Source organism: Toxorhynchites rutilus, chromosome 3, assembly GCF_029784135.1.
Source record: "Toxorhynchites rutilus septentrionalis strain SRP chromosome 3, ASM2978413v1, whole genome shotgun sequence".
Taxonomy (NCBI): Eukaryota; Metazoa; Arthropoda; class Insecta; order Diptera; family Culicidae; genus Toxorhynchites; species Toxorhynchites rutilus.
In genome coordinates, this window is record NC_073746.1 from 290,922,894 (window position 1) to 290,944,082 (window position 21,189).

At 39.1% G+C, this 21,189-nt stretch overlaps 1 protein-coding gene across 2 annotated transcripts; it reads left to right on the forward strand.

Moving 5' to 3' along the window:
• Positions 1-269: 269 nt before the first annotated feature.
• LOC129777430 (tubulin polyglutamylase TTLL13-like) lies at positions 270-18,073 on the forward strand. Of its 2 annotated transcripts, XM_055783685.1 has the most exons (6): positions 270-793; positions 15,364-15,429; positions 15,653-15,946; positions 16,017-16,173; positions 16,237-17,397; positions 17,453-18,073. In XM_055783685.1, the coding sequence occupies exons 1-6, from the start codon at positions 465-467 to the stop codon at positions 17,870-17,872; spliced, it is 2,427 nt and encodes an 808-aa protein (XP_055639660.1). In that variant the 5' UTR covers positions 270-464; the 3' UTR covers positions 17,873-18,073. The 2 variants fall into 2 exon arrangements, with proteins under 2 accessions (XP_055639660.1, XP_055639661.1); XM_055783686.1 differs by lacking the exon at positions 15,364-15,429.
• Positions 18,074-21,189: the final 3,116 nt, after the last annotated feature.

A 21,189-nucleotide genomic window follows, 5' to 3' on the forward strand; every position in this document is an offset into this window, starting at 1 on the left:
ACACCAATATACACAATCAGCTCCAAGTTATGTTTTATGAATCCTTTTGGCGGCATTTAAATTTGCAGCACTGCTCCATAATAAATAAATAAAAACCCGTATCCATAAACAAAATTAGGAGGCCTGTTCGTATTTTTAACCCGCGGCCGACGAAGTTCAGTCACTTCCAGACGGTGGTTCGGTTCGGTTCAGCCCAGTTCGGTTGGCGTTTCTGCTCCCAAATAGGATTATTGCAATAGGAAACTAGCATGTGGATAAAGTAGCAAAAATATATGTGTTCAGTGTTCATAGCCTACTTTCGAGAACGATGTTTCTTCAATATACCCAAGCGATGCAAATGTTGTGTGACGGAAAAATGTCAATGTCAAATATGATGCTACACTAGAGCAGAAATATTTGAAGTGTTTTCGATTACTCCAGTTTAACCGACGAAAGCAGGTGGGAAAATTGTGTGCTGTGGAACAATGCTACCTCGCAGAGATATTTCCGTAAAATCAGCAAAGTTAGCGAAGCGAAAATCATCGAGTGAAGATGAGTCCAGTGACGAGGGTACGACCAGTTCCGGCTCGACAGATGGATCTAGCTCGAGTTCCGAGTCCGAGTCGGAGATGGACACCACGGAGACGTCATTCTCGTCGAAGAGTCCCGTGGAGTGCGTCGGGAGCAGCAAACAGCAGGGATTACTCAAGGTTAACCAAAGATCGTATGCAGTGTTTTGTGACGGGGGGAAAAATTCCAAGAGCTTCTGCAGTGGTAACACTGAACTGGGCGAAGAAGCAAAACGGGATCATAAGTGAGTATTACGTTGTGTGAAGGTGTTCTACGAGTGCAACTGTGATGTGTCGCTGTGTGAAAAGTTACCCTTTTTTATTTTATCAAATATTCAGCTATAATATTCTTGCCTCTGCTTAATGAACGTTCATATTCTGCAACGTATATGTTCTTCGAATAATGTGTGGTGTGTCTTTTGTTCGTATATATTCGTTATTACATAGGGAATTTTCAAACGGAAAAATTAGATTTTATCGGACAACCCGGATCCTCGATCAAAGGTTTATTAGAAAACAATTTCAATCTAACCACTTCACAGTAGACTATTAGAGTACACAAAACATTATTATTGAACGGAAACAAGCACATATCTAAGTATTAAAATCTCTGCTAAAATATGTCGGAGGAATCGTAATGTGGATTATAATTTGGAGATGAGTTGTATTTTAAACAGTTAGTATGCATTTAGAAAACGATGAGTGATTGCAATACAGTCTCCCAATTTTATCCAATGCGGAAGCATTGACATTCAAATATGTAAAACCAGACGAAGTGCTTGATTTGAACACAACAGTCGGTAACTACGAGAGACATGTGTCATATGAGGAATTTTCACCTCAAATGAATAATCTTAAATTATGTTGTTTCTCGTCGTTTCTTGAAATGGGTGTTTTTCTAGAGTTATAGAGCTTTAAATTGCCAACACTTTTTGATATGTGCGCCATTTTGATAGCTGTCACTGGTTTTGTGTTTAGTTTGACTTGCAATTTTATCATGAACAGACTGACACCTGAAAACACATGCAAATTTTGTAGGCATTTGTCCGAAAACATACCTAATCGTACATCAGAGAAATTCAAGCCGGCCAAGGTAGCCATAGGCCTTACGAATAAGGACAAATTAATGGCAATCAGCACCATATTTTCAATTTCAATTTGAAGTTCCATGCTTCTAAAAAACACACTGTAGAATAGATTGAATGAACGTCTTCAGAAATCACAATTTCTCGTTCTCACAGAAAAAGTCAATTTTAAACCACGCGAGCTAGTCGATCCTTTCGTCTCCGCTAGGGGAATTACGGAAAGTGCGAGTAAGAACAACTGTGCGGGAAAAAAGGACATACGATTGATTTGTGTAGTTACATTTTGAAAATCAAAGTTCTGTTAATGAGAACCTCGCCTACATGCTATTCTTCAATATTTGAACCTCTCTATAACAGTGTCGACTGGTCAAGAGTGGAAAAGAGGAACAAAAATCGAAAATTATGAGTGGTATGAGTGGTTATGAGTGGTAGTTAACCGGAACATTCGTCATGGTGAACGAAAATATGCGTGTAGACATGTTTTTGAGTTCTTTCTTCGTTTTATTCATCAATTCCTTCTCAGTTTTGTTGGAGTAGTTCTTACGTTTCAGGTTTACCCGAAATTATCGACGGAACGCAGCTGGTTGACGTTGGGCGGGTTTGTCGACTTCGGTACCACATCGATGTTCAGCCGCTCCATCTTCTCTAACGATCGCTCCGAGCAGTGGGCCGACGCCAGATCCGACAAGAACACCGCAACTTCCGGCAGGCACTTCATACTATAAATTTCCCCGTTCACGGTTAGTCCGGAGCTAAAGAAGAGCGGCTTTGACATCCCCTTCTCGCTGATTGTCAGCCACAGCAGCACCTTCTTGGGGAACTTGGTGTGTGAAATAAACTTCACTTCGAAACTCATTTCTTTCGCGGGGGAAGGAAAACACGAAGTGCCCTGCCAGTCGTTGCCATCCAGAGTGAGATAGGTCTCGTCGTCCTTCACCACCGCCACGTCGCGATTCGCCGGGAAAATCGACTTGACCATCTTATTCAACCGCTGCCGCTGCGTCATTGCCTGTAGTTCCTAGACCAGTGGACGGGACTTCCGCATCCTGACATGTATGTCCATGTTCGCCAGGTACCTTTTCACTGTTTGGACAGTTGCACCGACCTCCCAGCTAAGCGCAGCGATGTAATCAGTTTTCCCTCGAACTTCCTCTTCAGCATCCTTTGGAGCTTCTTGTCGCTCAGGGTCGTCGGCCATCCGGAACCGGGCTTTCTCTCGATGTGCTGATTGTTGTCCAATAGTGCCAAGATGTTGTTGATGCCGGAACGGTCGCATCCGGCGTCCACGAAGTGCCACTCGATGTCCGTTTTCGACGCGGCGGGGTTCCGTTCTTTGAACGCGTACACTTCTGAACGGAGTAGCTTCACTGTTTTCGCCATCAAGGTTAGAGTTCGATTGATAGAGCTGTCAAATTTTTTCTGCTGACTCATGGGTTACTGTTATTGATGCTTCATGGGTTGTTTCGTCAGTGCGTGAAAAATCTTTGATAAACGGCATTTTTTGTCTATTTTTTTATGCAAACGTTAGTAAGGAGTCTGTTTATTCTACTCCTACCAAATTTATCGCGTCTATAAGCGGGAGTTAATTTGCGAAATGTGGAATTCAGGAAAATCAGGAAGTTTGGCATCTTTGGTTTTGTATATTACAAACCTGTTCGTCTTACCCGTGTCACAAAAATTTATCTACTTTTCTGTCTGTTTTAATTTAAGTAAAACAAACCTCGGAAAGTACTTTTTTGTGAAACATTCGACCGATTAAAAAGTATATTGAACTGCAAGAAACTGCATCTATGTTTTGGGAAACATGAGTTTCCAAAGATACAATCGAAATTCTTCTTAACCCTTGCTTACCCTCGATATCTCACTTTGAAAAATAAACTCTATACTGCAGGAAAGTTTACAGTTGTTTGTTAGTTTTTTGCACTTTCTTCACAATCATTCGTTACACTATTTCTCATTGTCACTTCTGAAGAACCTCTCGACTGTAGTGGTGGCTTGCCAAATCTGTCCAAGACTTCACCGGACCTTTGTTAGCCTGCGTTTCTTCCCTATACGAGTCCATTGTCTTGTTTGTGATGAGAACCTTGGTTTTCTGTTCACAACTGTCAATCCCTTGCCAATTCATGAAGTTTCTGGCTAATTGAACATCTCCTTTGGTAATGGCCATATAGAATTTTAGGCCTGGAAGCTGTCCAAAATCCATCTTTACGTACGATTCGTCATCCATCAGCATGCATCCTTCGTTCTTCGTAAAAACTTTGTTATACAACTTTCGCGTCTTTTGGCCACCAGATTTTGCTTCAGCGCCCAGTGTAGAGTTGTCATGAGCGGTACAATCCTCAGCTCTTGGTGAATGATCAGTGGACTGCACAACCTTCGGCCCGTGTATCTGTAAAGAGTATGTGTATGTATTGCCGCGACTAAGTAGAAATTTATCGATCGGATAGGAGTGATATGATACAGGAATACAACGGATGAAACATCATTAAACGTTGACATCGGCGTTTCTGCAATCATCTTAATGATACATTAAAAAATGCTCAAGTTATAAGCATTCGAAATCCTTCATTTTTTCTTACATACTCAGTGTTCAGATTTTCATTTTACCCCCATTATATTCCGGTCAGATGTAGTCTTACGTAATTTTTTAAAAAAAACCCCGATTTCATGTTCTCCTTCCTTAGGTGATTTTTCGGTTTTCAAAATTCTCAATAAAGTAGTTTTCCAGTTCAATGCAATAAACGCGTTTTCCTAAAACATCGGTTTTAAACTTGTACACCTAGTATTCTAAGTGGCAAGCTTAAGTACACTCGTGTACCTCAGTACCAAATCGTAAATCGTAAATTGTAAATCATAAATCGTAATCGATCGATCGGACACGAGCGCGTTGTTAACGTAGGACTACGAAGTTATTATCGGCGAGAACAAACATCACAGAAAACTTAAAAATGAACTATTTAGTACAAATAAGGAACGGTAGTAAATCATTTTTAGAAAAGATCTCTGTTAGTCCACAGGGACCAACGTGGGGCCAGACAGTAAATGCATTCTTAGACCCCCGCTCGGTCGAGGGTTAACGTGTTAATCGAATTCCACCTTGGATTTGAAGTATTAATGCTCATTGGGAGGGACAAGATTGAGAGATATAAAAGAGAGAAAGAGACAGAGAATTTTGGATTACAGAGGCTTTAAACTTTTGCAGTTCATTCGTTTTCAGCCTTGAAAAGTGCCTATTTTAAAAAATAACTTAAATTAATTCGCAGCAACAATAGTTATTAATGCTAACATTATTTTGTAAAAACGTTATCTGTTTTCTGATTTGGCACATCACATTACTGGAAAACGTAGTCCTACTTCTAAAATTGAAATGTGAGAATAGCACATTTCGGTTGGCATGACTCTTCGATAAATGTAATGTTATTGAACGTAGGTCTTTCTGAGTTAACAAAATATAACAATTTCTTTGAAAATAGACCATACAGTAACGCAATGCTACGAACCTTATACTGACTGTTTGATTCCGTTGCTCCGTTCTTTAGTTGAATCGTGAGGAACGGACACCAAATCATTTTTATTTATATAGATGTACAAGATTTACTAAAAAATGGCTTTCCAATTTTCCTACTTTCCGAATGCTTTCCAAAACTTCATACACTGCGTTTTGTTGAGCGTCCCTCATCATCATGCCGGGGGTTCGGGTTCGATTCCTGTTCTGGCCGGGGGATTTTCGTCAAAAAAATTATCCGACTTGCACAGTGGTCATGCGTATTCTAGAGCTTACCACTCCAGAGTACATACAAGACGTGTTATTCGGCATAGAAATCTCAATCAAGTACTACTAATAAAAATTAAACAAGTAATACTACGTTGAGAAGCCAAAAGTTCCACTGGAACGTGAGGTCCATCCAAAAAGATACATTGCGTTTAAAAACTATAGAACCACTCATTTTTTCTGAGTTTCCAGAGATATGTTAGAAGTCGGTTGAATTGAAGTATATAGTGTAGAATACAATATCTATCTTCATTTAGAAGAATGGCCATTTGAACTTTATTGTTGTGTTCAGGCGCGAATAATTCAAACAACTAAAATTCCAGTGTTTCATAACTATAGAACCAGATGGAACGAATTACAATAAGTGTTTAGTTCATAAGTCATCTTTAATTCTCAATCAGTTCAAATAACCCATTGGGCATGGTTTCGACCAAGCTGCCCCATGTTATAGTGGCCCAGAAGGTCAATTTTCGGCCAAAAAAGTTTTTTTCGAGATGACACCAGATCTTGACGTTTTATGCATTTTTAAGTCAATTGGCATCGAAAAAGAACGATTTTCCAAATTTCCTTTACTTCCTCTTTGGAAGATTTTCTAGTACCAAAAAATCAAAACTTTGAGCGCTTTAAAGCACCCCTAAATCATGTCCAATTTAGCTGAAACATTGCACAGGTCATTTTTTTTGGGCCAATAAACAAAATGTACATGGTCGGTTTCTGAAATTTGACATGACCATTTTCCCTGCCACCCTAATATATACATACCATAGCAATATAAGAGCAATATGAGAGAGCGAATCGAGAGACACATTGCAAATAAGCATGCATTAACCATTTCCGATTCCTTGGAAGATTTTCGAGGAACAAAAAATCAAAACTTTGAGTGCTTTGAAGCACCCCCAAATCATGTCCTGAAATTTTGCACAGGTAATTTTTTGGGCCAATAAACAAATTGTACATGGTCGGTTTTTGACGTGGGACTACGTCTAACCGGAATATATGGAGGGTAAAATGAAAACCTAAACATAGAACATGCAGGAAAAAATTAAAGATTTCGAATGCTTATAGCTCGAATATTTCGTACTGGATAGGAGAGATGTTTGCATCATTTGATAGGGAATATTTCTACGCATCTATCGCAACTAACAAAATGTTGTTTTTCATTAGATAAACAATTGAATAACTGTAAAATATTAGGCGTTATCTAAACGCCCTAACTGCATCGTTTTGATTGGCCCGATTTACGGTTTCCCTAACACAGCCATCAAAACCAAGCAGCCTTGGGGAAATCGGCATTGCAAATACTTGAAAGTAGGGGGACTTTTGTTCTCATCGAAAAATGTTCCCTAACACAGACTTTAAAACCAAGCAGTGAAATCGGCATTGCAAACACACGAAAGAGCCTAGAGGCGAGTGAACTGAAAAGTTTAAACCCTCTTGAAGCCAAAAAGAAGAAAAAGAACACACGAAAGTAAGGGGAGCTTTTGTTCCTACCGAAATGTGTTCCCTAATAGAGATTTCTAAACCAAGGTGCCTGGAGAAATCGGTATTTCAAATTCATGCAAGTCGGGGGTATTTTTGTTCCGACTGGAATGTGTTTCCCTAACACAGACTTCAAATCCATGAAGCGTGGGGAAATCGGCATTGCGAATTCATACAAATCGGGGGTATTTTTGTTCCGATTGAAATGTGTTTCCCTAACACAGACTTCAAAACCGAGGTTTCTGGGGAAATCGGCTCTGCAAATAAATGCAAACTGCGAGTACTTTTGTCCTCGCTTGCCTTTGTGCAGAGTGGAATATGTCTGTCCTAACATGATCTTCTAAACATAGGAACCTGGGAAAATCGTGCAGCCACTAGAAGCGAATGAACTTCCCAGTTTCAAGCAAATTCGAGATTCGAGAAGTATGTACACTTTTGGGATGTAAACTTCAGAGGGAAATGTAAAATAAAATAATCGTTTGATAATTTTTTTTGTCTTTATTGGAAAGATTTTCAGCCTTAGGCTGGTTCATTAAACGTTTGATAATTCTTCCGTACATATATTTTGTTCTAGTCATCATACCAAACGTAAAAGGTCCGTCATTAAATTTACTTGTAACGAAGAACAATCAATCACAATAAATGAATTGACTTTACACGGCATTTGTTCATTTTTTTCACTCACAGAGCAAATATATTGAACTCAATTGAATTTGGAAACTGTTTCATTCAATCAAGAATTTAATCAATACAAACGAATGATTGCTAAGCTAAGGTAGTTCCACGTGAACCTTGCGGTTATCTCATAGATATAACCCACTCTTTTTTTTTAATTCGATAATTATTTTTTTTCCATACCTTCATTGCGTCTCAAGTCCCAAAAGATCGATTTTCGGCCAATATTCTTTTTTCGAGATGATACCAGATCTCGACGTTTCATTTTTAAATCATTTGGCATCGGAAAAAAATTTCTATTTTCCAAATTTTCTGTACTCTCCTCTTGGAAAATTTGCGAGGATCAAAAAAACCACCCTAATACACTGCGTTTCACAACTCTAGAACCACTCTTTTTTTTGAGTTTCTAGAGATATGTAAGAAGTCGGTTGAATTGAAGTATATAGTGTAAGATATAATAACCATCTTCATTTAAAAAACTGACCATCTGAACTTTATTGTCGCGTTCAGGCACGAAACATTCAAAAAATTAAAATTCCATTGTTTCATAACTATAGAACCAGATGGAAAAACTCTCATCCCTTTACATAATTAACATCAATTTCACATGACTTACAATAAGTTTCTAATTCGTAGGTCATCTTCAGTTCTCGATCAGTTCAAATAACCCATTCGGGATGGTTTCGACCAAGCTGCTCCATCTTGTAGTGTGTAACTCGTTCTACACAGAGGATACTGCTCGTTAAAGCTCTTCAAATCACTCATACTGTTTGTAAGCTGCATCTACTATTCGTACGATCACTCCTCATAAGTTCTCGATAGAGTTTTGATCTGGTAAACAAGCTGACCAGTCCAGAATCTGAAACCTTTATTCATCAAACCATGCCTTGACTTCCAAGGAGTTATGAATTGATGCCAAATAACCCAATTATCACGGTATTTTTGATGCAAAAACAGAAGTAAATGATTCTGAAGTTCTTCATTGCACTTCTGACAGTACACTGGTGTTAATGAAAAGTTATCTGTACTAGGCCGATTTGAAAATATTTCCCTCAAACCATCAAACTGTCGCCTGCAAAGTTACGAGTTGAAAAATTACATGTTCCGTAATGCCTTCCAGTATGAAAAAATTCTATTCAAGTTGGATTTCGTTTTATCAGAGAAGTTTTCTTGAAACAGTGAAATCCATGGCATTAGCTTCCACATTAGTTTTTGGATCGGCAGCTTTGTAGATGTGATTTTTATAGTTTGGGGAGAATTTTCTCAAACAGTCAGAAGTGCAATGGAGTACTTCAGACTCATTTACTGCTGTTTTTATATCAAGAACAATGTGATAATTGGGTTATTTTGCATCAATTAGTAAAATCCGGAAACTCATGGCATGGTTTAATGAATAGGGGCTTCAGATTCTGGACTGGTCAGCTTGTTTACCAAATGAAAACCATGCCAAGAACTTATGAGGAGTGATCGTACGAATAGTAGATGCAGCTTACAAACAGTATGAGTGATTTGAAGCGCTTAAACGAGAGTATCCTCTGTGTAGAACGCGAGACACACTACAACATGGCGCAGCTTGGTCGAAACCATCCCGAATGGGTTATTTGAACTGATCGAGAACTAAAGATAACCTACGAATTAGAAACTTATTGTAATTCATGTGAAATTGACGTTAATTTTGTAAAGGGGTGGAAGTTTTTCCATCTGGTTCTATAGTTATGAAACAATGAAATTTCAGTTTTTTTTTCAATGTTTCGTGCCTGAACACGACAATAAAGTTCAAATGGTCAGTCTTTTAGATGAATATAGTTTTTATAACCTACACTATATACTTCAATTCAGCCGACTTCTTACATATCTCTGGAAACTTAGGAAAAATGAGTGGTTCTATAGTTGTGAAACGCAGTACATATATTATACAAATGCTGTACTAGTATGGTTTACTATGTATGCAGTGTCAGATCGTTCCATCACTCAGGGAATAAGTGATAGTCGCACCAGAACTTTGCATATCCCCCCATGTAGGTATGACTTCTTTTATGAAGTTCCTTACCTTTTTTGGTTCAGCAGACCAAATCTTGTTAGGCATAAGAATGCCCTTTCCAAGAATTCGCAGTCTTCGCTGAATTAGTGTACTGCATTGACACAGTAAATGTTCCGAAGTTTCAACTTCGAAATTTCAGAAACGACAGTTATCATCTGTCAGTTTCCGGTTTTTTGAGGTGATACCTGCTCGGACAGTGTCCAGTTAATGTACTCAAATCTGCCTTGTTTAAGCAGAGTAGGTGACGTGTTATTCTGTTACAAATTTAATGAATAGTTTGGATTGTCTTGGTGTTGATAGAGCCCTCCAGTTGGCTTCAACCATTGATATTTCCCAGGTTTTGAGCTCAGATTTCATGCATGATGTTGATAGTCCACAAAATGGCTCATGCCCGACGAATTTAGCTGAAGATCCTAATCTTGCTAAGAGATCGGCTTTTTCATTACCTTCTATACCGCAGTGACCAGGTACCCAGTGTAGATTAACTTCGTTAGTAACAGTTAGTTGTTTTAAGGATAGAATACATTCCCAAACTAGCTTTGACTGACCTGTGTATGCTTTTACTATATTAAGAGCTGCTTGGCCATCTGAGAAGATACAGATATTGGCATACCTGTATTTTCTAGCCAAACAAATATTTGTACATGTTAGAATAGCTCGTATTTCTGCTTGAAAAACTGTAGGCCACTGTCCCATTGGAATTGACATGTCGATTCCTGGTCCAGTAAACCCAGCTCCCGTAAATTTACCAATTTTTCATCCATCGGTATAAAACACAATCCTGGGTTTTGGGATCACCTTCTTCCCATTCGTTGCAATTGAATTCAATCACTTTGAAGGGAACACTGAAGTTAGTCTTTGTTTTCATCCAGCCTTCATTCATGCTTATTAATCTTTTAGGATTTGTAAATGCCCTGTGAAATCTCCTTCTAGAAAATGTTGTATACGTTTCAGCCTAAGATCACCTTTTTTTCGCTTCAAGTTGCACATATTGGTGCAAGGGTAGAAGGTATAAAAGAACATCTAGGGCTTTGGAGGGTGCGCTGAGCATTGCTTCAGTTTTTGATAAGCATGCCAGACGTTGTAGTTTGTCGAGCTTTTCCTGAGCTGATATTTGTGTAGTTTTAGGCCACCACACTAGCGAAGCATATGTTAGTCTGGGTCTCACAATTGCCGAGTAATTCCAGTGAATCATTCTCGGTTTTAGTCCCCACTTTTTTCCGAATATACTACTACAACTTCAGAGCGCAGTCTGGGCTTTAGATATTGTATACTCCAGTTGGTCGTTCCAATTTAGTTTTTGGTCAAGCATGACACCTAAATATTTGCTTCGTTTTGAAAGCTCCAATTATAACACCTCCCAATCTAAGAGGTGTAATCTTATACTTTCTTTTTTTGGTAAATGGAATTATGACTGTTTTTGAAGGATTAACACTAAGTCCTTCCAAGTTGCACCATTTGAGTGTGTAGTTAAGGGCTGTTTGCATTCTGTTGGAAATACAGTGATAGACATTCGTTTAGCCGCACTTGAAAAAAAAACTTGAAACACTTACAAAACAACTAGGAATGTTTTTTTTATCGGGATACTTATTTGCTGTAGTGATAGTATATTTAAGTCACTTTTATTGAAAGGACGTGCGTCACAATCATACACACACAAAGCGGCATCGGTGGATATAAACATTCAAACGTCGTTTTTTCTCGAGACATACGTTTAGCCGCAGGGCATAAAAATCGAGTTTTCGCATAATCACCAAGCATTTATCTGTGTTTTTTGAAAAAAATACTTGGGAATGTTCAATTTACAAGATAAATTTTAGATGTGCAACGTAAGAAGTTGGTCAGATTAGTGATTTACGTAGAATTTAAAGGAATGGCGAAAGGTATTCTATTGACGGAAGAGGGGCGGAATAAAGATATTCAGTGAACAAAAGTTTTCTAATCGCTCGATCGTAACAAAAATTCGTCTATCTGAGAAAGTGGTACGGAATTTCTTTAAATAGTGCCAGAAATATGGGATAAAACGACCAACAAATGGGAACACCAAAGTTACTTTGCATCTTGAAGGTCGAATAAGACACGAAGTAACCAGGAAACGATGTCCTGCTCATACATTAAGGCAGAATCGGTTGTTCCAGTAACGAAGAGTCATATTGCGCGCATCTTGAATGAGTCACCAAACATCATGTGGAAGAAACCTCAAGGGAAGCCGAAACTGACCTCCACCCTTAAGCAGAACCATCTCATTTTCGTCCGGCAATACATGGAATGGAAACTAGAATGGAGAAATGTTGTATTTTCGGGCGAAGAAAGTTCAATTTGGATGGTCTGGACTGTTACAGTTGCTATTGGTACAATTTAAGTCAACGGCATGTCATGAGATCGAAGCTAAACTTTGGGGGCGGAAGTTTAACAGTGTAGGAGCCGTTTCCTACCACAGCAAGCTTCTCATTTGTTTCATTTTCACCCGAATGAACTCCGAAAAGTATCTTCAATTACTGGATGAAGTTTTGATTGGCCATATTGAGAATACCGCTACCGAGCATGTCATTTTTTCAGCAGGATTATGCATAGATCCATGTTTCCAAGCAATCGAAGGCATGATTTGCCGAGAAGGACATTCCGCTTCTTGAATGACCTGCTGGCAGTCGATTGCAATCCCATAGAGAACCTATGGAGAATCTTGGCCGAGATGGTATATGCAAACTGATGACAATTTGACAGCATTTCCAGTCTCAAGGCAGTAATTCAGGAATGTTGGGCTATAATCAATATGGCAACACTTTAAAAGCGAGTTTTCAAAGTGATCCGAAATGGAGGTGGACATACTAAATATCAGGCTGTCAACAAAGTCCTGCGGTATTTCCGCGAGGTGTCGTTGTAAGCGCGAAGTTCTAGTTGTATTCATTGTATCGGGTCTACTATAGCTTGTTGGAAAGGTATTTTTGCGCTATAATATAGTCCTTGACAGTGTTTTGTTTGGTTAAGTCGTTCGTGAGTTATAGTGTCGCAAATATGGAGCAAAATAAAGAGAAAATCCGACACATTTTACAGTACTACTATGACAAAGGCAAAAATGCATCTCAAGCTGCCAATAAAATTTGTGCAGTTTATGGACCCGATACAGTTTCCATTTCCACCGCACAACGATAGTTTCAACGTTTTCGTTCTGGTGTAGAGGTCGTCGAAGATGCGCCACGCTCCGGAAGGCCTGTCGTCGAAAATTGCGACAAAATCGCTGAATTAGCCGAGAAAGACCGGCATAGTAGCAGCCGTAGCATCGGCCAAGAGCTATGGATAAGTCATCAAACCGTTATTAACCATTTGAAGAAGCTTGGATTCACAAAGAAGCTCGATGTATGGGTGCCACACACGTTGACGCAAAAAAACATCTTTGACCGTATCGACGCATGTGAATCGCTGCTGAATCGCAACAAAATCGACCCGTTTCTGAAGCGGATGGTGACTGGCGATGAAAAGTGGGTCACTTACGACAACGTGAAGCGCAAACGGTCGTGGTCGAAGCCCGCTGAAGCGGCTCAGACGGTGGCCAAGCCCTCATTAACGACCAGGAAGGTTCTGCTGTGTGTTTGGTGGGATTGTCAAGGAATAATCTATTATGAGCTGCTTCCCTATGGCCAAACGCTCAATTCGAACCTGTATTGCCAACAACTGGACCGCTTGAAGGTAGCACTCATGAAGAAGAGGCCATCTTTGATAAATAGAGGCCGCATTGTCTTCCATCAGGACAACGCCAGGCCACACACTTCTTTGGTGACGCGCCAGAAGCTCCGGGAGCTCGGATGGGAGGTTCTTTTGCATCCGCCGTATAGTCCGGAACTTGCACCAAGTGACTACCACCTGTTTTTGTCCATGGCGAACGAGCTAGGTAGTCAGAAGTTAGCCACAAAAGAGGCCTGTGAAAATTGGCTATCCGAATTTTTTGCCAATAAGGAAGCGAGCTTCTGTAACAGGGGTATTATGAAGTTGGCATCTCGTTGGGAACAAGTCATCGAACAAAACGGCGCATATTTGAATTAAAACAGATGATTGTAACTAATTTTATGAACAAATGAAAATTTAAAAAAAAATACCGCAGGACTTTTTTGACAGCCTAATATTAGCTACCGATTGGACTCGAAATTTGTCGCACAAATTTTCTTTTATTGAAATTTTAGGATGCGGCTAAACGAATGTCCACCCTGATTCCACATATTTGATTTACTTACAAAACAAAAAGTGAATTTATACTTTTTTTAGAATAAATTCGATTAAAATAAACAATAATCGTCTTTTATGAGCAAAATTGTACAAAGAATTGACTTATTTTTAAAAATATTGAGGAAAAATAGGGTGCGGCTAAACGAATGTCTACCACTGTAGTATACTCACATTTACCTCTCACTAAAGTGACTGCGTATCCTAAATTAGCTAGGTTATCAAGAAGATCGTCAACAACTAGGGACCACAACAATGGAGACAGAACTTCTCCTTGAGGGCAACCTCAAGTTGGTTTCGTTGTTAGAGTAGATCCTCCCAATATAGCTGTTATTAATCGGTTGGTTAGCATGGCATGTATCCAGTTGGAGATGCACATGTCAAAACTACACTTTTTCATAGCTTTATTTATAGAGTTGTGGGATTCATTATCAAATGCTCCCTCAATATCAAGAAAAGCTGTAAGTGAGATATATATATATATATATATATATATATATATATATATATATATATATATATATATATATATATAGAAAAAATTCTGTGATCGGTACATACCTAATGTTATCCTGTATAAGAATTGCTCCTCTTGGTGCAGTTTGTGTACTGTCATAGAGGAGCTTACATAGATATTCCACGAATCCTATAATTATAGTACAAAGGGTCTTGAATTGAAAAGAGCCACATCCAAAGTTTCGTAAATGAACCTTCTACATAGGACGCTGCTTGTTCCCTTGGCGTGATGAAGGTTCACCTCAATAAACTTTATTCTGTCCAACATTTTGTTCGTCTCCATTATTCAGGGAGAGACTGCCGCGGCAGCCGGCATGCCGGAACCCGAAAAGCTTGTTAGGGTAGGATACGCATACGCGCAGTAGTAGAAAGGAAGTGTTTCTATAGCCAAAAACAAACTCGGTTCGTTTTCCTCCAGACAATTTCTGAACAATATTCATTCAGCTCTGTTTTTTATCGAACCTCGTCCCCAAAAAATACGAGAAATCTGTCGAGTAGTACATTGTGATAATGATACGGTGATCATCCAAAACAAATGTTGTTATTTTGTGAAAATTGTTATCATGATATACCGAGAGCACTAACTTTTTTTCTTTATTAGCCTAGAACAAAAGTCAGAATCGGACCCCACACATTATCATACAAGGGGTTTGGGTTCGACTTCCGTTCTGGTCAGGGAATTTTTGTCAGAATCATCAATTCAGTTTCGAATACATTTTCAAAATTTACTGTAATTACGTTATTCTATTTAATACAGTTAATGAAAAATCTGTGAACACAAGTTCTCGTGTTTCAAGTGCCAACATAAAATCAAACTGGCAAAAAGTCTGATAATGCCTAGCTACCTTTGGAAAAAGTGCAACAACACAATCACAAAATAATTTCTTAATTCATTTGATACTGTCAATGAAACTTATTATATCGTGTGTCTTTGCTGTGGAATCCCGTAGAAAACTAGAACTAGTTTGTTTAATTCTTCTCGAACATACATATTACTGTGCGTTCATTTTGTTGATATTTCTTCCGCAGTCGCAATAGAAAAACTCGCGCCAGAAACGAGCAAGTTGTACATAAAATCAAGAAATCAAGAAGAATGTAAGATGTTTTTCTCCTTTTCCCTACTGCACGCACCTTATCGTCAACCATTTCTCGCTGGAATATTGATCGTGACAAGATAAATATCCGCTCATACGCGACGGAAGCGCTGATTATCGAGTGCGATCAAAATTCTCCGCACAAACGTCATACATTTTGCAGTAGAAGCATGTGTTCAGATGTTGCTTGCGCCGTCTTCTAGTCTCGTTTTCCCTCATTACAGACCACCGATCAGTATTTGCATTTTAAACAGCCGCTACGACATCATACCGCGTATCTGTAGAAGACTGGGATACAAGCTAGTCGGGGAGAACGAACACTGGAATGTGTGCTGGACGGATTCGCTCGTAGGAGTGGACTTCTGTCGGGACATGAGACGTTTCCAAAAAATCAACCACTTCCCCGGGATGTTTGAAATCTGCCGGAAGGATTTACTGGCGAGGAATCTGAGCCGAATGATGAAGATGTTCCCAACCGAGTACCAGATCTTCCCCAAAACTTGGGTGTTTCCGGCTGAGTTTGTTGCTAAGACGACCCGTCGATGCGTGAGGATAAAAAGCATTAACGTTTTTCTTTTTTTTTTCTAGCCTGGGCGAGGCCATCGCCTACAGTAGGACACACCGAAGCAAAACGTATATTCTGAAGCCCGATCAAGGCTCCCAAGGGAGAGGTATATTTCTTACGAAAAACCTAAAGGAAATCAACCCAAGGGACAGAATGATTTGCCAGGTTTACATCCACAGAGTAAATACACTGGTTGTTTAGTCATGTTTGTGCTGTTACTTGAATAAGTCGTTTCTTTTTCAGCCTCTGCTGATCGATGGTTACAAATTCGATCTACGTGTATACACTTTGGTCACCTCAACGGATCCGCTTAGGATATTCGTTTACAAGGAAGGTTTAGCACGGTTCGCAACGAATAAGTACCGGGAACCTTGCATAACTAATACTTCCAACAATTTCATGCACCTCACAAATTACTCAGTGAACAAGTATAGCCGTTGTTTCTCGAATGATGATGAAGCTGGCAGTAAGCGAAGATTTGCCACGCTGAATCGGATTCTAACTTCGGAGGGGTACGATATTGCTGAGCTGTGGAGCAATATTGATGATGTAATTGTCAAAACTATCCTGAGCGCGTGGCAAGTGTTAAGGCATACGTATCAGGCTAGTTTCCCGACGCATGATATCATTCAAGCTTGCTTCGAAATTTTGGGATTCGACATTCTGATCGATCACAGACTGAAACCGTATATTTTGGAGGTGAATCATTCTCCCTCATTTCACACAGATGAAGCCATTGACAGGGAAATTAAAGAGGCTCTCATACACGACACTTTCGTGATGTTAAACCTGAACGGAGAAGTCAAGAAACGTGTGCTCGACGAGGACAAGCGACGTATCCAAAACAGATTACTCCAAAGACTGAGAGAGTATTCCAAGTGCAAGGAAAACAGTAAGGAGAGTAGTAGTGACAGCAAGAATGGCGATGATGATGATCCAAACTCGGAGGAACGTCCAGGACCGTGGGCTGAGCAGATCACATGGGAGGAAACACATCTGGGGGGTTTCCGACGGATACTACCAGCCCCTGGGGATCCGGATCGGTACGCGCATCTCTTTCTAGCCCAAACGCAAGCTTCGGTATACAATGAAACTGCCGCGAGTAAAAAGAGAGAAGAGTGTGCCAAACAACAACGAATCGAACTAGAGGAACGATACAAACACAATCAAGCAATGCTGAACAAAAACAATCCCAAAGGGCAGCCGGGTTCAAAGCCACTATGTTCCGGCGAGGATGGGGCACCGACGACAGCGAAGAAGCAGATGAAAAAACGAAAACCCAAGGTTATCCCGAAGAAAGATGATTACAGTCCGGACTATATACCTGACTATGAAGAACGGGAACGACTGGCACTCTTGGCGCAAAGAGATTTTCTCATCCGAACCTGTGGCTTGGTGCAAAACGTTAGCTACTCAAAATAATTTTAAAAAAACATTTCCATAGTTTGTTTATTTTTAGATATACCTCAATTTCAACCGAAATAAGCTACTCACTGTCTCCGATCAACGCAAGTACAAGGAGGTTTTTTCCAAGCTGATCGCGAATGATCTTTTACAGAATGAACTATCCAGCCAACAGGCAAATCAATCCAGCGCAACCACTTGTCTTCCAGTTCTGTCAAACCATCACGGTTCACACTCGCAAACAAGCCAACGGATGCATCTGAAAAGTCTGGTCACAATCAACGAAACGGCATCGTGGATGCAGTGCACTGAAGTTTTGCCACCAAGCAGACCACCTCTGCCATATCTGCTAGCATCACAGCCGACTAATTACCGTAGCACCAAGTCCACGATGGCACGTCAGGTCACCAATGTGGTCAAGCGACACAGCATGGACGCCAGACAGATGTACTCAGCATCCGACAAAGTTATCTAGTATTGAGTATGGTCGGATAGATCGAACATAACTATCCGCCCAGCTCAATACTTCCAATGTTGGAATGCGTCAGTACACGTGGTCGGCAACGTCAAATGTTTAGGACTTTGGATGTACATAGCTGCAATTAAGTTTCGGAGTAATTTAAACCAAATCCTTTGTTTGAAAAGAAACGTAATAAAATTTATGGTTAGCTTTTGACGGCTTCGCGAATAAATTCAGGAAAGAAATGAACCTCTATGCTGATCAGAAAATAATGCACAGCTTATCCGATATTTTGTAATTTATACGAGGGCTACCCTTATTATTCCCGAAAAAATCGCCCCGGAAAACAACTGCAACAGAAACAACCGCTTATGCTTCCTTTACAATGCAGGCTTTTAATCGCATGCGATATACTTACTCGCGATATTTTTTACTACAGCTCTTTACAATGGTGCGCGATATCGCGCGATAATCTGTCATAGGGCCCTATTATAGAAATCGAATCGAGGATTCGATACAATCACTATCACTATCACACCGAGTAAAATCTGGGATATAGAAATCGAGGAAAACCGCTCGATTCGTTACTGCTCGAATGTCAGTGGCCGTGCTGAAATATTTTGAAACGAGTTTGAAATATTTCACAAAGCACTATAGAAAGGATGCCAAATCTTTTTTTGAAACATCAGCTATGACAATTATAAATATCTATATTTCCAAAAGTGTTAATATGGTTATGTTTTGGAGAAAACTGGTATTCCCTCAACGAATGAAGCTTAATAGGCGTAATGCATTCATGGATAGGTAATAAAAACGACATCATGGAACAATTCGCGTTCCAAAAAATATAATTATTAGAAAATGAACTTTTTCATGTATTTTCACAACTGCAATCTATGGAATTCCACCTTTCTTGACAAAATATTTTTTCTTGCATGTGATTCTCTTTTGGCGTCGATTTCTTGTTGTAGCGGCGTTGTATTGGGCCACCACCTGTGGCCCTAAATTCTCGCTTGTTGTGTGCTAGTGTTTTTTTACCTTTCACCTCATGTCAATCCAAATCTGTAATTAAAAAAACATTATTGTTTTGCAAGGCATTTCAGGTTTAGCATATGGTATAGAAAGTTCGGTACAGTATAGCAATAAAAAAGAAAATTGCTGACAAAAGTAACACGTACTAATGTACGCTAGCAGGAATTAGCAATTTTTAGGTAGGATATTCGGTTGATAGTAATTCAAAGAATATGTTAAAATTTACTTATGAAGGTATATGGATCGTAGAAGAAACCCTTACTTTCTGCCATTCTGAACCAAGACACATTGATGGTCGCAGTGCATTAAGCTCCTCAATGAATTCCTACCACTTTTCCTTAACCGGGATTCTATTTGAACTGCCTCCTCAAATACCTCGAGCAATGTTTGAATTCGCTTTCATTGGTTCAACGAGTCGTTCAAACTGTCGGTGATTTGTCTGTCCACTCATTTTCAGCCACTGAAATATGCTCTGGAAGTAAGTTCTGCATTGTAAATTATAACATGAGGCTGTCCAGATACCACGTGGACAACTTTAGGGGGGGTAGGGGGTAGGGAAATGTGCACGCTTGTCCAAGGAGAGGGGGGAGGGGGTACAGACTGGGTCCACGTGGACAGGTTTTTTTTTAAATACAACCTCCTATACATTCAAAACGAATTTGATTAACATATATTCATAAATTTCAAAACTCCTTATTTATCGAAAAACGGATTGAGCCACATGAGAGAACTGCCCGGTCAAATTTTCATATATTTTTTCATTGATCATTGATCGTCAGTGAAATCTGTATTATAAAAATATTTCACGTAAACTGTGAAAGACCAAACTATTTCCTATGATCAAACTTTGGTAGTTACGGGGTATGCATAGACCTTTATAGTCCAAAACTGATTAAAATTAAACGATCCATATCATGAAATCTCAACCATTATGAGTTGAAATTTCATGATATGAGTAATTTATTTTTCATCAAATATAATTTTCTATACATTAATAATGTCTGTATAGTTTCTCTTACAGAATTGCGTGTGAAATCAGTTTTATAAAGTATTTTAATTTAATTTAATTAAATTAAATTTTAATTTCTAGGAATCAATATTTATATTTGCATGAGATGTCCATGCATCACTAGACACTAAGACATTGTTGAACTTTTCTTGAGCCTAATTTTATGTCTTAAACTGACTAAAATTTAGAAAGTACACTTCTTAGAATAATTATGTTGCTCATTTGAAAAATTTTACGTTGAATGCAGTTGTAGAACATTTAAGTTAATGAAACCAAGTAACTTAGATGTAGCGAAAAGAACAAATTTAAAATATTGAGTTTTCTGTAATTTTCCTAAAGTGCATGATAAACTGGATTGGTTCTATCAACTAAATTAAAGCTAAATTAATTGTAGAGTGGTTACTCTACAATTCCTTCCTTGACACCACACTGTTATCATTCTTGTTATCTTCCACTAATTTGAATGTTTCACAACAGAATTTTATGCAAAATTTCCTCAAATAGAAGCAAATGAATTGTGATAAGCAGCGTACTTCTCGAATTAAAGTCAGTTTAAGGTAAAAACCGGTCTCGAGGTAAAGTTCAATAATTCTTTCGTTGTTGAGATTTGACCATAGGCGTGGAAGATTTCTTATGATCCTCTATCACCTAAATATTTCGGATCAGCAGTTTCGTATTGCGCTGACGACTAAAAGTGAATCGAGTGTGTAAGTGAACCGACATTTCCTGTGCCCGATCGTATTCCGAAGTGGGCGAAGAACTACACTCGACAAAAAATAAAAGACGGGTGAGTAATGTCGGGGACATAACCGGAGTGACGTAGGACTATACAAAGGCTTTTGTTAAATATATATTTTAAATATATTGTTTTATTTTCTTCTCCTACGTGAATACCTACCTATCTACCTGAAACATGGATTAGTTTACTGTTTACTATTTATGAATATGTTGATGGTTCTGAAAAGAACCTTTGGTGTTGTGTTTTTGTTATCACTCGATATTCCCATCTTGTTCGGTTAAACCTTCCTGTTTAGCTATTGCGTTTGCCACTCGGCACAGCTTTCACAGTTGGAAAATTTCTTCCCATCCAGCTTGTGACATATTTTACAGTAAATTACATTCAATGGCACGTCGCATTACCACCACTCTGTATCGGATTGGAGGTAATTTTATCCTGTAATTGAACATTTGCGATGACAGTGGTACAGTGTCAACTTTCAATGTGGGGTCATAATTTGGACCCCGAACTCTATGTTTACAAAAATGTCCAACTAAATATGTCGCATTACAT